We start from the raw sequence: 19,868 nt of genomic DNA on the forward strand, positions 1-19,868 counted from the left end.
CTGTAAGAACTAGTAGGAGGGATGCTTGCAGCGAAGCTTGAGATGAGGAATAACTAGAGATGTAGCTGAAGTTTTGTGGAAAACTTTGAGCCAAGTTTGCAATGTAGCCTGGCAGCCATGGATTTCAAATACACACTGGGAACGATATGAGTGCACTGATCAGATTTGCACTAACTCCAAATGGGTTAGAGGTGAGGCAGAGCAGATCTGGACGCTAGAGGATGCAGTTAAGATAATGGGATTCAAAAGAAGTGACTGGAGTCAAGATGTACTTAGAAAATAAAGGGACTATAATTCCGCTGGATTATATATGGTGGGTGTGAGGGCGGTAATAAAATGACTCCCAGTTTCTGGCTTCAGCAAATGGATGAATACCTGTCTGTAGCCCTCTTTTTTTTTTTTTTTTTTTTCCAATCTAAAATTTTACATGTGAGGTCTAATCTATCTCCATGGCTTCAGTCACCATTCAACACAAGAAACACTTCAAATCAACATATTAAAATCTCTCGGAGGGCAGCCCCGGTGGCGCCTCGGTTTGGCGCCGCTTGCAGCCCGGGGTGTGATCCTGGAGACCCTGGATCGAGTCCCACATCCGACTCCCTGCTTGGAGCCTGCTTCTCCCTCTGCCTGTGTCTCTGCCTCTTTCTCTCTCTCTCTCTGAATAAATAAATAAATAAATAAATCTTAAAAAAAAAAAATAAAATCTCTCGGGACGCCTGGGTGGCTCAGCATCTGCCTTCGGCTCAGGTTGTGATCCCAGGGTCCTGGGATCGAGTCCCACATCAGGCTCCTTGCAGGGAGTCTGCTTTGGCCTCTGCCTGTGTTTCTGCCTCTCATGAACAAATAAATAAAATCTTAAAAAAAAAAAAAAAAAAGATACTCTCTTTCCCTTCTCTTTCCAAATTGCTGATCCGAACCCAAGGCAGCCGCTTAATGGACCGAGGCACCCACGCACCTCTATTTTGTTTTTAAATAAGTAGGTCTTCCTCTGTTTCTTTTTTGAAAACATAAGAGCATTAATAAAGCAGCTCCTAAGGGTTTTTTTCAGTAGATGCCATCCTCTTTAGCTTTTCTGCCCTTCGTCTTCTTGTCTTGATGTGTTGCTTATGTTAAGGATCTTGTGTTTGGGTCTGTATCCGGACTCAGTATAGAATGGAGAAGAATACAGTGTCATGATCTCCCCCTTTCAGCAGTACATTACTTTGTTACCCAGAAATACTGTTATCCTGGGCCCCTAAATACAAATCTAAAAAAGATCTTCAAGGTATTCTTTTCCCTGAAGCAATAGTGAAATTCATGTCTAAAATAACCCAAATAAGTTAAACTTTTAGCCTGGTGAGTGATTACAGGCTCTAGGCCACAGGAGTCTAGGAAAAATTAATGGAATAGCAAATAACGTTGAGCTTACTTTGTGTTTCAAAAATCAGTTGCTTTTTGGGGGTCTCAAATTTATACTTGCACAATTAGTTGACAGGTTTTAAACATCTTTATCTAACTTTGCATTACATTTTGCTTCTTTTATAGGGGTCTTACATGTCTGTTTTCCTCAAAATGAATGGTAGTATCATCTTAAGATCTTTGGACAGATTTTTGGTGCCATTTACCATTCCTAGGAAGAGAAGGGTTTTATGTTCAGGAGTTCTGCAACGATACTTGTCTTCCAAGATACCAGCTGTGTCCTATCCCAATAAGGAGAGTACATCACCTCCTGAAAAGCTGGAATTGGATAGTTGGAAAATTACGATGAAATCTAGTGTGCAAGATGTTTCAGCTGACTCAGGTAGCAAAGATGAAGATCCTGTAGTTGCCATGAAGGAGTTAATTGAGATGTGGAGATTGCTTGGCAGAGAAGTACCAGAACACATCAGTGAAGAAGAACTCAAAACTGCCATGGAATGTGTTTCTAAATCATCAAAGAAAAAATACTTAAGATATTTATATATCAAGGAAAAAGCAAAAAAAGCTAGGCAAACAAAAAAGGAATTGAAAGCAGCAACAAAGGAAAAAGCAATAAAAGACCAGCTGCTAGAAACCACTAAGGAAGATAAACAGCAAAACTTTCTATTTCTACGACTTTGGGATAGGAATATGGACACTGCCATGGGCTGGAAAGGTGCTCAGGCCATGCAATTCGGGCAGCCTTTGGTTTTTGACATGGATTATGGTAACTATATGAAACCAAAAGAACTTCGGAATACTGTTTGCCAACTTTTAGAATCTGAAGGATGGAACAGAAGAGATGTCGATCCTTTCCATATTTATTTCTGCAACCTTCAAGTAGGTGGTGTTTATCATAAAGAGTTAGTTAGACGTTATGAAGAAAAATGGAGTAAATTGCTTTTAACAACAACAGAAAAGTCTTACGTAGATTTATTCCCAAAGGATAGTATTATATATTTAACTGCAGATTCTCCCAATGTTATGACTACTTTCAAGCATGATAAAATTTACGTGGTGGGGTCTTTTGTTGATAAAGGAACGCAGAAAGGCATATCCCTAGCCAAAGCAAAACGGCTGAAGCTGGCAACAGAATGCCTTCCATTAGATAGATATTTACAGTGGGATACTGGTACCAAAAATCTCACCTTAGATCAAATGATGCGTATTTTGTTATGCCTGAAAAACACTGGTAGTTGGGAAGAGGCTCTGAGGTTTGTTCCTAAGAGAAAACATGCTGGTTATCTGGAGATATCTCCGTCTTCTCAAGAAGAGCTTGTCAACAGATTGAAGAGGTCAAAGACTTTTAATTCATTTCCAAAAGACTCTCTAAAAATACACACACAGAAAAGGTGGCTTAAATGAGAATACTGGATAACTTAAATAAATGGTCACAATATATGTAAATCAAACCATGATGCTGTATGCCTCCAATTTATACTGTAATGTATGTCAGTTAATAAAACTGGAAGAGAAAAGGCAAACGGTGGAAATACAGTTCCGCTGGTATATTTCTTCCTGAATGGAATTCCACTTTTTCTTTCTTTTAAAGGTTTTCTTTCCAAACCGAAGTGTGTTTTTCCCCAATTAATTAAATTTCTGCAAAACTTTGGAAATATATTTTGTTTACTATAAAAATAATACTTTTTTTTTTTTTTTTAAGATTTTACTTATTCATAGACACAGAAAGAGAGAGGCAGAGACACAAGCAGGCTCCATGCAGGGACCCCGATGTGGGACTTGATCCCGGGTCTCCAGGATCACACCCCGGCTGAAGGAGGCGCCAAACCGCTGGGCCACTGGGGCTGCCCTAAAAATAATAGTCTTAGTTAAAAGAATTGTCCATGGGAATCCCTGGGTGGCTCAGCGATTTAGCGCCTGCCTTTGGCCCAGGGCGTGATCCTGGAGTCCTGGGATTGAGTCCCACATCAGGCTCCCTGCATGGAGCCTGCTTCTCCTGCTGCCTAGGTCTCTGCCTCTCTCTCTCTCTCTCTCTCTGTCTCTCATGAATAAATAAAATCTTTAAAAATAAATAGATAGGGATCCCTGGGTGGCGCAGCGGTTTGGCGCCTGCCTTTGGCCCAGGGCGCGATCCTGGAGACCCGGGATCAAGTCCCACATCAGGCTCCCGGTGCATGGAGCCTGCTTCTCCCTCTGCCTGTGTCTCTGCCTCTCTCTCTCTCTCTCTCTCTCTCTCTCTCTCTCTGTGACTATTATAAATAAATAAAAATTAAAAAAAAAAAGTTGGATGTTTAAGTGACTAAGTCACTCAGGCACCCCTATCATTTAAAAAAAAATAAAAATAGATAAAAAAATAAATGAATTGTCCAAGTTTGTTGAGCCCAGTAAAACAATTGTACTATTGCTGTAGCTTTTTTGTGAATATTTTTTAGTCTCAGACTCCATTCCCCACCCCTCTTTTTTTTTCAGATTTTATTTGCGAGAGAGTGTGAGAGTGTATGCGCATGAAGTGGGGGAGGGTCAGAAGTTGAGGGAGAAGCAGGCTCCCTGCTCAGGACCATCCCAGGACCTGGCGGTCATGACCTGAGCTGAAGGCAGACACTTAACCAACTGAGCCACCCAGGTGCCTCCCCTACTTTAAGATTGATTTATTGATTGATTTAGAGAGGATAGGAGGAGGGGTCGGGGGAGAGTGAATCCTCAGGCAGACTCCGTGCTGAGGGTAGAGGCCCCCTGATTCAAGGCTCCATCCCAGGACCCTGAGATCATGACCTAAGCTGAAATCAAGAGTTGGCTGCTTAACTAAGCCACCCAGGTGCCCCTCCATTTTCCTTCTAAAATATTCCTTTAACAATGCCAAAAACTACCATTTCATCAACAATTGATACAGAGGGATGCCTGGGTGACTCAGTGGTTGAGCATCTGCCTTCGGCTCAGAGTTTGATCCCGGGGTACCGGAAGAATGAGTCCCACATCAGGCTCCCTTCTAGGAGACTGCTTCTCCCTCTGCCTCTGCCTCTCTGTGTGTGTTTCGTGAATAAAGTCTTTACAAAAAACCGATAAAAGATTTTAAACTTCAGGTGGTGTGATTCACTTATTAAGGTAACATTTAGTACAATGCTGGGCATGTGTTAAGCACTAAAATTTATTGTTTAACCGAATCTTGGTTAAACAAAAAGTTAAGACATTCCTTGGTGTATCATGGGATTTGGCTATATTATTAAAAAATGGTTTTGGGGGTGTGTGTGAAATTGATTTCTTGTCCTCTTAGAAAAAAGGGGGAGTTATTTGATGAACATTACATACAGCACTTAGCACTTCCCTACTATAGTATAGAGAACTTTCCTTTTTTTTTTTTTTTTTTTTTAGGTTTTATTTGCGAGTGAGGGCTGAGGCAGGAGCAGATTCCCTGCTGAGCGGGTAGCTGGTTGTGGATGTGGGGCTCCATTCCAGGACCCTGAGATCATGACCCCAGCTGAAATCAGATACAACCGACTAAGCCACCCAGGCGCTCCAGCTTTGCTTTTCTAGGAAAAACTTTCTTCAGCCATGTGATTTGAATGGAAGCTGCCATATTTTTACAGAGCTTATCCTGGCCACAGCTGATTACCCCAAAGGAGACACCTCATTCAAGCTTAGAGATGGGCATCTAACTTTAAGATCAGCCAGTCAGAACCCTTTCCTGGGATTTTTGGATTTGAGAGCTAAACCCATGTCACTATCCGATGGTGGGCTTTGACAGATAGGAAGCTCTGGAATTGATGGTGTCTTTCCTTTTTATAAAGCAAGACCGGCTATGTAGTAGGAGAGAGTGAAGCTTACATGAAAATAAGACCAGTTTTTGGAGCTGTTTAAATCCCTGTTTCCATTTATCCCTGAGGTCCAGCTGTGGATTTGCCTTTAGCCTTTATTGGTTGGTCAAACCTCATGTTATACTCTGGTAATCCCTCTCGTATATCCCCCTTTTTTTTTTGCAAAGCCAGTTTGAGTTGGATTTCTGCCTTTTGCTACCTAGTAAGTCTTAACATACTTCAGAAAATGTGTATTTGTTTCCTAAGAGAAGAACTTTAGGAAATGTTGATTGTAGACTACCTGCTCCATTAAATTTTTTGAAAACGTGGAAAACAGAGATGGATGGCCAACTACTTCTACCTAGTTTCTGAACTGGGAATGAACATGAGATGTGCAGTCCAATACATTTCTCAAGGCAGTATTTAATCTTTTACCAAATACTAAGTATCTACTCAAACAATATGAAGTTTATACGAATTATTTAAACAACTAAGTTATAGGTGCTATAATAGTATCTGTAACTCAGTTGCTTAGTATCTTTCTTACGGACAAGGAAAATGTACTCAAAATTCAGCCTTTAAGTATAGTCTCAATTCAAAAGATGTCTCACTCTAAAGTCCTGGCTTTCAAAATATAAATTATGTCCTCTACAGTAAGGCGAGTATGAAGTGCAATGGAAAAACAATGGATGCCTAACCTAAACTCGTGAGTGGGATCTGGAGAGGCCTTCAGAAAACGATGTGTAGACTCAGACCTGGTGATAAATGCGTTCTGAATGAATTTCAACCTTTGGCCCAACCAAGTGGCAAGGTGCTAATACTTGAGCCATTTGAGATACAATAAAGATAAAATAGTACTGTGGTTAATTAAGAACAAGGGTTTAGGATTCCCGACAGGACTGGCACCTAGAGTGAGGCTCCTAGGACACCTTACTGATCTGCCAAGTCCCAGCCCAGGGAGTACCCCGGGTTCCAGCTCTGACACCTGAATTGTTTAATCTCTTGAAATTTGAGTTTTCCTCATCTATGAAAAGATTAGAAATAGTTCTTACTCATAAAACATCTAATATGGAGTCTGGCTCATAAATGCTAAGTAAATATTCACTAATTATCTAATTGAGACTACGTTCAAACGATACGGAATTTCTAAGAGTATATGCAAGTTTGTCCTTGAGTGTATTTTTTGAGTCCCGGGATCGAGTCCCGCGTCGGGCTCCCGGCATGGGAGCCTGCTTCTCCCTCTGCCTGTGTCTCTGCCTCTCTCTCTCTCAATGTCTATCATAAATAAATAAAAATAATTCTTAAAAAAAAAGATATTTCACTGGGATAACACTAGAATTTAAATTTTTTATTTTTTTATTTTCTTTAATTTTTATTTATTTATGATAGTCACACAGAGAGAAAGAGGCAGAGACACAGGCAGAGGGAGAAGCAGGCTCCATGCCGGGAGCCCGATGTGGGATTCGATCCCGGGTCTCCAGGATCACGCCCTGGGCCAAAGGCAGGCGCCAAACCGCTGCGCCACCCAGGGATCCCTAGAATTTAAATTTTTTTAAACGATCATTTTCTTTCCAAATAGCTAAGTAGGGCAGCCCTGGTGGCTCAGCGGTTTAGCGCCGCCCACAGCCCAGAGGGTGATCCTGGAGACCCGGGATCGAGTCCCACATCAGGCTCCCTGCATGGAGCCTGCTTCTCCCTCTGCCTGTGTCTCTGCCTCTCTCTCTCTCTCTCCTCTCTGTGTATTCTCATGAATAAATAAATAAAATCTTCAAATAGCTAAGTGTAACTGATTTCTAAGACTCAACGCAGATAAATCATAAGGGCATGCTCATTCACAGTTTGAACTCATACAATTTTAATTCTCCAAATGGAATTTGGAACTTAACAAAACCCCAGATACTGCTTCGACTTCTCCAAACAATAGTCTGATTTCTCAGGCACTAAGTAGGAAGTAGTGGCTTTTCTTTTTATCTCAAACACTGAATGATTTATAATATTCATCCACTTTGAAGGTAATTTTTTGTTGCCTACGTTCTAATTATCTTCTTACCTATTAGATGTTTTCATATAATACCATTTCTAGCTCTCTTCCTGCTCTTTTCAAACATGCTACCAACCTCCCAGATTTTAATTATTAAAACAATTTTAAAAGAAGTCTTGGGATGCCTGGGTGGCTCAGCGGTTTGGTGCCTGCCTTTGACTCAGGGCATGATCCTGGAGTCCTGGGATCAAGTCCTGCATTGGGCTCCCTGCATGGAGCCTGCTTCTCCCTCTGCCTATGTCTCTGCCTCTCTGTATCTCTCATGAATGAGTAAATAAAATCTTTTTTTTTTTTTTTTAAAAAGAAGTCTTTACTTGTTAACTATTATCCGTACTATATTACCCAGTTTAAGTTCTGAATACCTAGGCCAGCTCCTTTAAGCAATTATTCAGAACACTGTTTTTGTTTCCTCCCCATACTGCCTTTCAATAGCATATGTGCATTTAAAACTCCCAGTAGGGATCCCCAGGTGGTGCAGCGGTTTATCGCCTGCCTTTGGCCCAGGGCGCGATCCCAGGATCGAATCCCACGTTGGGCTCCCGGTGCATGGAGCCTGCTTCTCCCTCTGCCTGTGTCTCTGCCTCTCTCTCTCTCTGTGTGACTATCATAAATAAATAAAAATTAAAAAAAAAATCCCAGTAGTCATATTAAAAATAAGCAGGTGAAATTAACTTTAATATATTTTAATTAATACATATGCCCACATATTATCATTTTGATTTGTAATCAGCATAAAAACTAATGAGATTTTAATTCATGTTCTCTTTTTATATACTAACCCTTCAAAATCCGGTATGTGTTTTAATGGTGACAGCATATCTTAACTTGAATGCCAAATTTTCAATGCTTAAAGTAAAATGCAGTCCTATCAAAACAGTAGAGTTGTGCTTCTGTTTTTTTTAGTTTAAATCAAGTAATATTAAAAGTTCAGTTCTTCATTTGTGCTACCTACATTTAAAGTGCTTAATAGTCAATGGAGCCAGTGGCTGCCACATGGAATAGTGCAGCTGTAGGCTACCGCTTGATAATCGTGTGAGCTGTTTTGTGTTTGCATCAAAACAGCCAGATTCAGTGGCCACTTCATACGAATTAATGAACTGTTGCATATCACCCTGAACTCTTCCCTCTTTGGAATACTTCTCCCTTGAATTCTAAACCACAGTAATTGATTTTTCTCACTTTAGCAGCTTCCTCATTGGCTCATTTATTCGGCAAATATTTATTTGAGCACTTATAATGTGCCTAAAAGTGTTTTAGGTGTTGGTGATACTGTGGTGAACAAAATATTCCCAGCCTTCATGGATATTAAAGTCTGGTGAGAAAAAAAAAATTCTGGTGAGAGAAAGGAGACAGACATAAATATGTTAAAAGTCAGATGGTAATAAGTGATAACGAAGGTTGTCAAATGACAAAAATAATACAATATAATTTAGCAACAAGTTTGATGTCCTTTATTCAAGGGAAAACAATCCATGGATTGGGGGAGTACAGTGCCTAACAGCAGTGGTACACTATTCAGAGAGATTCGGGGCAAGAGAGAGTTTTATAGAGCATCAGAAGGGGCAATTCAAAAACAGAGCTAAGAGGTCTTTTCTCAGGTAAGATAAACTAGCGAAAGCTGAGGTCTGTGACTGGTCTATGTTAGATTTTCTTGGCACTTTTGTTTCCCATAAGTGCAGGTTGACTTAGGTTTAGACTTGTGACTTGGACTGGGCCACTGGATCAAGCCCCCATTTTGTGGGTCTTGCCTGACATCAAATTAACTTTAGCAAGGTTAAGAAAGGAAGCAGAATGCTGGGGTGAGGTGGCATTACTATCTTATAAAAGGTGATTGAGGTATACCTTCTAAGCAGGTTGCTCATTGCACACCTCTCCAAGCCATGCACTCTGGTGCAGGGCCATGTTTGCTAGAAGGAAGAAACATCATTTTCTTCAGACTAAGGCATTATTTGCCTTTAAGCCATGTACTTTAAAAAAAAAAAAGAAAAAAAAAAAAAAAGCCATGTACTTAAAGGATCGTATCCAATAAAAGAGTATCCCTTTTCTAATTTGCACAAAGACTGATAAAATGACACTGAAACAGAGACCTGAAGGACGAAAGAGTAAGCTATGGAGACATGGATGGAGTTCCAAGTAAAGGAAAGATTGAGTGCAAAAGCCTGAGGGTTCAAGGTACAAGCAGGCTAGTGTGGCTGAAACCGAGTGGGTAAAGAAAGCTGAAGATGAAGTTAGAGGAGTAGCTGCAGGTCTGTCATATAAGCCTCTTAGTCCATCCTAAGAATTTTGGTCTCTACTGTGAATGAGATGGGAAGATCAGATGGTCCTGAACAAAGAAATGACATATTCGGGATCCCTGGGTGCCTCAGCGGTTTGGCGCCTGCCTTTGGCCCAGGGCGCAATCCTGGAGACCCTGGATCGAATCCCACGTTGGGCTCCCGGTGCATGGAGCCTGCTTCTCCCTCTGCCTGCGTCTCTGCCTCTCTCTCTCTCTGTGACTATCATAAATAAATAAAAATTAAAAAAATAAAATCTTAAGAAATGACATATTCTTGATGTTATAACAGAAGAATTAGGGGGCACATGGGTGGCTCATTGGTTAAGCATTGGCCTTTGGTTCAGGTCATGGTCCCGGGGTCCTGGGACCCACCTGCATCAGGCTGCCTGCTCAGTGTGAATCTGCTTCTCCCTCCCTCTCTCTTTCTCTCTCTGTCCCTGCCCCTGCTCACTCTCTTTCTCTCTCTCTCAAATTATTTTTTTATTTTATTTTTTAATTTTATTTTTATTTATTTATTTATGATAGTCAGAGAGAGAGAAAGAGAGAGAGGCAGAGACATAAGCAGAGGGAGAAGCAGGCTCCCATGCACCGGGAGCCCGATGTGGGATTCGATCCCGGGTCTCCAGGATCGCGCCCTGGGCCAAAGGCAGGCGCCAAACTGCTGCGCCACCCAGGGATTCCATCTCTCAAATATTTTTTAAAAAAGAATTAGAATACATGAGGGCAGGGATTTTTTTGTTAAAGATTTTATTTATTTATGCATGAGAGACACAGAGAGAGAGAGGGAGGCAGAGACATAGGCAGAGGGAGAAGCAGGTTCCATGCAGGGAGCCTGACGTGGGACTTGATCCTAGGTCTCCAGGATCATGCCCTGGACTGAAGGCAGCACTAAAGCTGAGCCACTGAGGCTGACTGAGGGCAGGGATTTTTTTTTTTTTCCCTGATTTATTCACTGCTGTATTCCTGGGGTCCTAGCACATAACAAGTACTTAGAATTTTCTTTAGTGGATGAATCAGATTCATCTTAAAAGGACTGCTTTGGTTGCTGTATTGAGACAAGATTCTACAAGGGGGACCAGTTAGGAAACTATTGCAGTCACAAAAGTGAAAGAACAGTGGTTTGGAAGAAGGTTCTGGGTACCACAGTACCACAGGAGGTACCAGATACCAAAGAGATATTGGAGATAGTGAGTATAAACAATCCTCTCAAAGAGTTCCCATGTGACGGAAAATGGTACCAAGCTAGAGGAAGACACAAGATCAAAAGAAGTCTTCTTTCTTGATGAGAGATATGAAAACATGTATGTATGCTGTTGGGAATGATCCAGTTATGGAGGATAATCTGATGATCTGACGAAACAGTGGAGTGAGAGGAGTGATGCTCTTGTGTGTAAACAAGAGGATGGGATCTATTGCATAAGTAACAGAGAAGAAAAAATTTAAGTACAAATGCAGGTACCACACCACAGAGATGGTGAGAATATGCAGTTCTGTTTTGATTTCTATTATTTTCTCCATGAAAATAAGGAGCAAAATCATCGACCTAGGGGGAGAGTAAATACTCTCCAAAAAAGTTTGGAGAGCAGAGAACATGTAAAAATAGTCTAAGAAAGTGAATTTATTAGGGCAGTGGTTCTCTAAGTGTGGTCCCCAGTCCAGCAGGATCCACATCATTTGGGAAATGGTTAGAAATGTGCATTTGGGGGCCCCGCTGAGTCTACCTGAATCAAGAACTCTGGCAGTGATACCAGAGTTTCTTTTTTTTTTTTTTTAAATTTTTTTTTTAATTTTTATTTATTTATGATAGTCACAGAGAGAGAGAGAGAGAGGCAGAGACACAGGCAGAGGGAGAAGCAGGCTCCATGCACCGGGAGCCTGACGTGGGATTCGATCCCAGGTCTCCAGGATCGCGCCCTGGGCCAAAGGCAGGCGCTAAACCACTGCGCCACCCAGGGATCCCGATACCAGAGTTTCAACTGCGTTTTATTAACAGGCCCTGGTCATTCTGATGTATACGGAAATTTGAGGATGTTATAGGGAAATATAGTAAGATTCCAAAGCTATATTACGAATCTACTCACAGGTGGGGCAGGGCAATGCGCCTGGGTGGCTCAGTTGGTTAACTATCCGACACTTGGTTTCTGTTCAGTTCATGGTCTTGGGGTTGGAGATTGAGCCCCACGTCAGGCTCTGTACTGGGCATGGAGCCTGCCTGGGATCCTCTCTCTTACTCTTCCTTGACTTTCCCCACGTCCCTCCCTAAAAACAACAACAACAAACCACGACTCATGGTGGGACATAGAGGCTTCAGTCATGGAATGAGTAAGTCACAAGAATAAAAGGCCCAGCATAAAGAATACAGTCAGTGATAACTGTAACAGCATAGTATGGGGACAGATGGTGGCTACACTTGTGGTGAGCATCACATAATGTAGACTTGTCAAACCACTGTGTTGTACACTTGAAACGAATTTAACATTGTGTGTCAATTACACTAAGAAAACCCTAAATAAATAAAAGAATATACTCACAGTGAAACTCTGATTGGCTACTTTTCCTCTCTGGTTTTGTTGTAGCTCTCTGCCTGAATTCCAAGTTTGTTTCGTCTCTTGCCTTTTCAGTGTCCCAGTTTCGTCTTCCGTAAAAATGAGAGTATAGTAGCACTAAATTCATGGGGTTGTTGTGATAATTTAATGCACCTGATTTCATGTTAAAAACTATCAAACTATGCATAGCAAACTGTGCAAGTATACTTGGCATATAGCAGACATGAACAAATGTTGAATATCCTAGCTGCCATCTCACACATCTAAATTAAAATAATAGTTGCTCATATTACCTCCTATTTCCAGCTTTTTAAATCATTATTTGAATAGCTCTTTAGAGGTTAATAGGTACTGCTAAGCAAATGCCCATCATGAGCTAAGCACTCTGTATTACAATTTTTACCAGTATTATCTTGCTTAATCTTCTCAGAAATCCTATATTACATTTTTATAGTTGAACATTTTCAATAAAATTGTTCAGTTCAAACTCACAGAATTAGCAAATGGCAGAGCTACAGTTTTGTTTTTTTTTTTTTAATTTTTTAAAGATTATTTGAGAGAGAGTGAGAGCACTAGCAGGAAGAGCAGGAGAGGAGAAGCTGGCTCCCCCCTGACCAGGAAACCCCCCACCCCCACCCCCGCCCAATCACAATCCCAGCCAAAGGCCGACACTCAACTGAGTGAGCATCCGGGTGCCCCAGAATTACAGTTTAAATTCACTTTTGTCTAAAGCAATACTGCTGCTCTTTGCCCTGCACTACACTGCCTAACTCATTTGCAGAGGGTTATTGAAGCTTGCACCCATCTCTTCAATGAATATTTGTTGAAACTGGTGTAATCTAGGTCCTGGGGAAACAATGCTATGCAAGATGAGCACCATATAATCTCCTGGAATTGACAAGCGAATGGATTATCTTCTAAGCTTAATTTCTACAACGCAATATATGGAACTGAATCTGCTTCTACATAGCTGTATATGACCTCTCTGAACTTCATTTTCCTCACTCAAAAATAAAGGCATCTACAAATAAATAATATCACATAAAAATGCCATAAAAGTGTTTATATCTCCATTTAAAAAGTTATAGGGCAGCCTCCAAGCTGGCTCCACGCAGGGAGCCCGACGCGGGACTCGATCCCGGGACCACGGGGTCAGGCCCCGGGCGGAAGGCGGGCGCTAAACCGCTGAGCCACCCAGGGATCCCCTGACTACGTGACTTTAGACAAATTATCCGTTTAGCCTCAATTCTCCTAGTTAAAAAGCGGGTAATCCTGCACTGAACAGTGGTGGGGACTGAACAAGACGCAGGACACGAGAGGGCGCTCCATAAACACTGATCCTCCCACCCCAGGACGCTTTTTTTTTTTTTAATCACTTAAGTAATCTGTACACCCACATGGGGCTGGAGCTCAGGACCCAAGATCAAGTCCCACGCTCCTATGAGCTAGCCAGGCGCCCCCACTGGCCCCTCCCCCCCCCTTTTTTTTAAAGCCCAGGTGATCCACAAAGACCAGAACGGAGCTGGCTCGCTTCAGCTGTCGTCTGACCCTGGTCCGCCGAAAGCTTAACAAGACCTCGCCGCCGCTCCCGGAGTCACGCTCCCACTTCTCTGGACCCCGGGAGCCTAAGCAAGGTCCCGCCAGGCCCCGAGCCGTCCTCCGGAGACACGCAGCCCAACCTTTCCCGCCCTTCCTGCAGAGGCGCCGGGGGACGACGTCACACCCGCTTCCGTTTCCCAAACGGCCTCCTCGGCCTTTCCCGGGCCGCTCTAGGCCGCCGCCTCGCCCGCCGGCTCCGAAACTCAATGGTGGCTGGGCGGGGCCGTGACGTCCTTGGCGTGGCTGCAGGGGAGGCCGCGGCGGGGAAAATGGCGGACGGGAAGGCGGGAGAGGAGAAGCCCGAGAAACCGCAGCGAGCTGGAGCCGCCGGAGGTGAACACAACCCCAGCGTCGCGGGCTGCGTGGGGTGCTCTGGGCCTCTGTTTGGGCTCCCCGGGGTGGGGGGTAGGACGGGGGCGAGCACGGGCGGGTCTGGCGCTCGCCCGGCCAGGTGCTGGGCCCAGGCGACACCCGGGCACGCCCGGCGCGGCCCGCCGGGATCCGGGCCCACCTCGCCTCCTTGCCGGGGCAGAGCCGGCCCCCGCGGAGGCCCCGCTTCCGAGGAGGAGGGACAGGGGTGCCCGGAGGGGGCTCGGGCTCGGGGTGGGACCCGCAGCGGCCGCGCGGGAGCCGCCGCCGCACCGCAGACGACCGCGCACGGCTCCGCGCGCGCCCGGGCCGCGTCCCCGGCCGTGGCCGCCGCGCCGGCCCCAGGCCCCGCAGTAGTCCGTTCGCTTCTCCCTGTCGGCCCGGAGGTGGAGCGGCCCCGGCCTGCCCCCGCGAGCTCCGGGCCGATGCCGCCGTGAGGCGGGGCGGGGCGGCGCGGAGACGGACCTTTGCCGCCCGCCGGTGGCCGCCGCGGGCCTAGGGCTAGGGTTTCACCGCCTTCCCCGAGTTAGGCTCTCGGCCGCCAGCTGCGGGGCCGAGGTCGGGCGGCTCCACCCGCGCGTGGCGCGTCCTGTGGCGGCGCCCCCGCCTGCCCCCCCCGGCCTGCCCCCCCCCCCGCCCGGTCCCCGAGCGCGGGGGGGCAGCGTCTCTCCAGGCCCCCGCCCCCCTTTGTGGTAGCGAGGCGGGTACCTCGGCACGTGCGGCGCGGTCAGGACATCCTTAGAAACGTTTTCCTTTCCGTCCTGACTCCCTCCCATCTTACCCCTCAAGTATTTAGTTTGAGAAAACACCGAAGATGAATAGCGTGCGAAGGCAGTCAGGAGGACGTCACTAGCCTGACGTGTAGAGGTGAACTGCCTTTTGGCCACAAAAACTGAGGAAAGCGCAGGGTTCTCTGTTCACTAAACAGCGACTTAAACCATGTAGGACTATCCCATAAGGTCCCCCCAAACATCGTCTTGGAAGTCATTGAGTAAAATCACATTTTTTTTTTTTTTAAATGAGTAGTTTGAGGAAAAACAAAGATGTGTAACCTAAAGAATCTTAACTGGCTTTTAGACAGCCTTTTAACTTTGGAGCGTGGCTTATTAAGCGTCTCGAGAGCATGTGTTGATGTGTTGCCCACACGCACCTTAAGTGTCAGCGTAACTGGACTGTGTAATGTACCCCCCCCGCCCCGCGAGGGATAATTAGACGTGTAGTAGGAATGTTGGTGTTTCCGTTGTAGCCTGTTTTTGTATGTGGGGTGGTAGTGCACAATTAACTGGGGTGATTGGGATCAAAAATTATGGTATCCCTGTGGGTGATTTAGAATAAGTACTACCCACCCCTTACTGACTTCATCATAATTTGCCTTGGATGTGCCTGCCTGTACAAGAAAATCGTGATGTTGCATATAAACCATTTTTGAATGTCAAGATATTTTTTAATGAATTTGTACAGAGAAATCATAGCTAAAACATTTAACACTATGGAATCGCTGCATTGCAAATCTTGTGGCAAGTTGGCACTATTGTGAAACACTCTCAAACTTGTCTTAGGGGCTCTTCCCAGCCGATTTTTAGTTCCTGTTGAACACCCGGATAAGTTGAAACTGTGATTTTTTTTTTTTTTTTTTAATAAGTAGTTGCGAATGAATTTATGTCAGTTAGAGAAGCTAGTTACTTGAACTTGTTCTCACCTTAAAGAGGAGTCTGGTAATGCTACGGATAAGGCTTTGGGCAGATTTTTATTCTTCTTTTGGCTAAAATTTTGTAGCTCCTTGAAATATAAATCTTAAAAAAAAAAAAAAAGCTGTCCATATCATAACCATGGTAATCCTGTGCTATTTTAAGTTATCTAAGAACTACTTTAATGAAATCGACATTCATTATGCCTGCCACTAGGAGGGTCTTGACTATGTTTTCCTATAAGCTGCTCACCAGTCTTTTTGGAGAGGTAACTATGTGCCCTTTTTTCAGATGAAGCTACCAGAATACAAATGGGTCATGAGGATATACCCTTATAGACTTAAACTTTCTTATTAGGTACTTTTTTTTTTTTTTTCAGAGTAAGGTGACTTTGTCCTCCAATGCCCACCTTTCCTCTCCAGCTAATCAGTGGAAAAGAAAAAAAAAAGCTAGTACCATGTGTACCACGTGTAATTTGATTTCACATTAACTACACACTTTGTTAGCTCAAAATGAATGCAAACTAGATGAAAGTCCCTTTTGTGAAATATTCTCTGGTAAAGCATCTAGTACTTTTATACAATTATATGCATGTTTTGCTATAAATTGTGATTTTCTTATTTTTAAAAACGAATTACCGTATTCATTTATTCATTCTTTAAAATGTAAGTCACATGGCTAAAATTTTTCACATTGCTAATCTATGGTCATCTAAAAATTTTGTTTTTAATGGTCCAAAATATAAAGATCTCCTTAAATAAATTGAAAACAGCAGTTCTTGATTAAAAGCCCCCAAATGCCAAAGTGTAGTACGTGTTGTATTTAAAGAAAAACACTTTAATGGACTTAGAAATAAATATTGATATTTAGTGATATATTTCAAAGTTCACCTTAGGTTGAAATAATTTTCTCTTCTAATGACCTATATAAAGACTTGTAGAATCTAGTAACAGTTGCGTTGATAATATTTGTCTGTCACATTTTTCCATTTTCATTGCTTATTCCATTTGCTTTATTTCTTAAATGTTATGTGTATTTACTACATAATTGTTAGAAGAGGATTACCTAAAGAGAAAATAACAGCTCCAATCCATATGACACATTGAGCCATTTAAGGCTAAGTAAGAGTACTAATTGTACACTCCCCTTCTTCCTTCACTCCCTTTCCCCCATCTCTTCATTGAAGAGTAGGTATTTTCTAAAGCTGTTGAGTATTTACAGTTGCTTTAAAAAAAAAAAAAAACTTAAAGAGTTAAGTGCAGCCAAACAGTTATTTACTATCTTCAAAAATAATTTGTTGGATCTGGAATCAGTCATGTTTAGAAATGACCTGCTGGGGCACCTGGGTGGCTCAGTTGGTTGAGTGCCTGCCTTTAGCTCAGGTCGTGATCCTAGGGTCCTGGGATGGAGTCCCATGTCAGGTTCTCTGCTCAGTGAGGAGTCTGCTTCTCCTGCTCCCTCTGCTTGTGTTCTCCGTCTCTCATCAAATAAATAAAATAAGTTCTAAAAAAATAAAAAGGAAATGACCTGCTAGGCATAGTATGTTTCATCCCCCCATGTGGACATGAGATGTGGATGGTCTTAATAGTTTGCCTCTTAAGGTGACGAGAAAGCAAATGTGAATAAAACTGAGTTGCTGCCAGTTGATTCCTTAATTAGTGGCAGTTTTCCCAACTCTCTGTTGATGCTACCTTTTCTATAGCAGTGTCTATAGAAATCTTCCCTATAGCATCATGGGATTGGACAGTTAGTATTGTGTTCCATATGTTATCACATACTAGTTCAGCCAGTTGTCACACTTAATGGCATTAATATTACAGTAAGATTTATGTTTTTCACTTTGTTTTATACTTATGCTTTAGTTTTTCTAGATCCTTGTTCAGAATTATTTTCTGGGTAAAAGACCTAGAATTAAGAAAACATAGGTTTTTTATTTTCTTTTATAAGAACTAGAAGTCTTGACTAATTATGTGAAGCTCTTGGGTCACATTTCAAAGAGCAGAATATAGTGCAGTCAAGACTAAATGTTCTTTATGCTGTTTGGTGTTTTTCGGAGTTTGTGTTTGTACAGAATTTGTGCCTTAGTGTATAGATTCTTTATGCAAACTCAGTGCATTTTCTGTATGTTCCCGTATGTAGAGACTACAGTTGCAGTTTTAGCTGTCAGTCAAAAAGAAATAGTTATCACTGTTTGGGTTCTACAGTAAAATTCATACTTGATTAAAACTGAACAGAATGCAGAATAAAATTTAGAATGATGTTTTTAGTTATAAATTTAGGCTTTGAAAAAATTAATGTTGGCATAATAGTTTCTTTTTTTATAAATTCTAAATTGATGTTTTTCTTTAAAGATTTGTTTATATGAGAGTGAGCGAGCATGGGGGTTGTGCAGAGGGAGAAGCTGATGCTACTGAGTGGGGAGCCTGATACGGGGCTCCATCCCAGGACCCCAGCTGGAGTCACGACCTGAGCTGAAGGCAGACGCTTAACTGAGCCACTCAAGCACCCCTAGAAATTCTAAATTGATTTCTGTATTTCAACCATTGAATGTTGATCTTACATTCTTTAGGTGCTTTTATAATTTCATATCTAAATAAGTAAATGGCACCTCCAGCAACCATTTCAGTACTATCTTTGTCTCCTGGGGAAATCCCAAATCCTAATCCTACTTAGTACCTCCCCTGCATTGTTATTACAACTTTTACCACCTATCCAAAGAGAATAAAGAATTCCTGTTACCTTTGTTCTAAACAAAATCAAATGTTCTGTTCAAAGTGCTTATTAATCTAGAGACCTCATCATTCCAAAATTATACAGATTGAGAGCTTGTAGCCTCTGGATTTTTTACTCTGTTACTTGTCCATTTATTTGTGTTTGATTTTCTGCTTTTCCTGCATTCTAGTTGTATGTCCTCTTTTGTTTTGTTTTTTTAACTGTTGTCAGGGCTATCACTTAGAGCATCTTCTCTCCCTAAGTAAACTATCTAGTGTAGCAGAAAACATTCTACAGGGTGAAATGGGGGAAAGAAAGTAACATTTTTAATTATCAACTAGACTACTTCTAAAATAGCCAGTGTAAAGAACCAAAGATAGTCAAGATGCAAACGTATTTCTTCACTGATTGATACAAACACAAAGTTATTGAGAGCCATCCTGCATTCCAAATCTACATATGTTATGGCTTCTACTGTTTGAAATTATAATTAGCTCATCTTTTTTTTCCACGAGAATAAGTCAGGTGTAAACCTAAGTATGATTGTTATAATAGGTGATAACCAAGCGTTTGGAGTAGAATTAAATTATATAAGGGGATGACTTGACATCTTCCTTGAGTTTCCTTTTCAACTCTAAAAATTGTGTGAGAGGTACTTGAGGAACACATCACTCAAGAAAGTTACTCCAGGCTGTATTAACATTGTAGTTCTTGTAATATACACAACTAGGTACTTTGTGTAACTAGTAGTACATAATTGAAGAATGCCAGAATTTATTAATCAAATGTATTATCCTGTGTTGTGACCAATTGCTCCCAAACTAGTTTGTATAGAAGCACTTATAGACCTTAATTTCTAAGAAGCAAAACCCCCACAAATGATTAGATTATTATATGACTTACATAATAGTGTTTAGTTGAAGGGTCTTAACATTTTGTGAACTCTGTGTTTATAATTTTAAATTGCTCTGTATTTTATGCTAGTTAATTCATGGGAGCCTCTTCTACTGCCACACAATCTCAGTTCCTGCTGTATACTCTAACAAACAGTGGAAGAGACTGTTGGGTCAGTAGGTGACAACTGCAGAGGTATCTTCCTTATAACGATGCTTTTTGAGGTTGCTGCTCCCATCAATCTGCTCAGTAAAAATAGCTCATCTTGGTAAGTTGTTTCGACTTCACCAGGACCTGAAGAAGAAGCAGAAAAACCTGTGAAAACTAAGACTGTTTCTTCCAGTAATGGAGGGGAAAGTTCCAGTCGCAGCGCTGAGAAGCGATCAGCTGAAGAAGAAGCTGCAGACCTCCCAACAAAGCCTACAAAGATCTCCAAGTTTGGATTTGCCATAGGTAGTCAGACGACAAAGAAAGCCTCAGCCATATCCATCAAACTTGGATCAAGTGTGAGTTGTTATTTTATCTATATGATGTTTATAATGGGTCTTAAAAATT

General features: G+C 42.3%; 2 protein-coding genes and 1 long non-coding RNA gene across 6 annotated transcripts in view; 2 read left to right on the forward strand and 1 right to left on the reverse strand.

The window, feature by feature from the left end:
- On the forward strand, positions 1 to 2,930 carry TRMT10C (tRNA methyltransferase 10C, mitochondrial RNase P subunit). The gene is made up of 2 exons (XM_049105614.1): positions 1 to 191; positions 1,525 to 2,930. The coding sequence occupies exons 1-2, from the start codon at positions 147 to 149 to the stop codon at positions 2,800 to 2,802; spliced, it is 1,323 nt and encodes a 440-aa protein (XP_048961571.1). The 5' UTR covers positions 1 to 146; the 3' UTR covers positions 2,803 to 2,930.
- Positions 1,468 to 14,608, reverse strand: LOC118353203 (uncharacterized). 3 transcript variants are annotated; one of them, XR_007408059.1, is made up of 4 exons: positions 14,485 to 14,608; positions 12,037 to 12,140; positions 2,586 to 2,766; positions 1,468 to 1,903 (listed from the first exon to the last, which is right to left on the reverse strand). It is a non-coding gene; the product is annotated as an uncharacterized LOC118353203 (long non-coding RNA). The 3 variants fall into 3 exon arrangements; XR_004811670.2 differs by lacking the exon at positions 14,485 to 14,608 and adding an exon at positions 11,587 to 11,764 and having other exon boundaries at positions 12,037 to 12,663; XR_004811671.2 differs by lacking the exon at positions 14,485 to 14,608 and having other exon boundaries at positions 12,037 to 12,653.
- The window catches only part of LOC112640108 (PEST proteolytic signal containing nuclear protein), an 18,192-nt gene continuing 12,149 nt past the window's right edge, over positions 13,826 to 19,868 (forward strand). Inside the window, exons 1-3 of one of the 2 annotated variants that reach the window (XM_025415892.2) lie at positions 13,859 to 13,983; positions 19,404 to 19,581; positions 19,657 to 19,819. In XM_025415892.2, the coding sequence (XP_025271677.1) occupies positions 19,526 to 19,581; positions 19,657 to 19,819 (219 nt within the window). In that variant the 5' untranslated portion in view covers positions 13,859 to 13,983; positions 19,404 to 19,525. Of the gene's footprint in view, positions 13,984 to 19,403; positions 19,582 to 19,604; positions 19,820 to 19,868 lie in introns of both variants that reach the window. The other variant, XM_025415883.3, reaches the window with a different exon arrangement.

Source organism: Canis lupus, chromosome 33 (genome assembly GCF_003254725.2).
Source record: "Canis lupus dingo isolate Sandy chromosome 33, ASM325472v2, whole genome shotgun sequence".
NCBI lineage: Eukaryota > Metazoa > Chordata > Mammalia > Carnivora > Canidae > Canis > Canis lupus.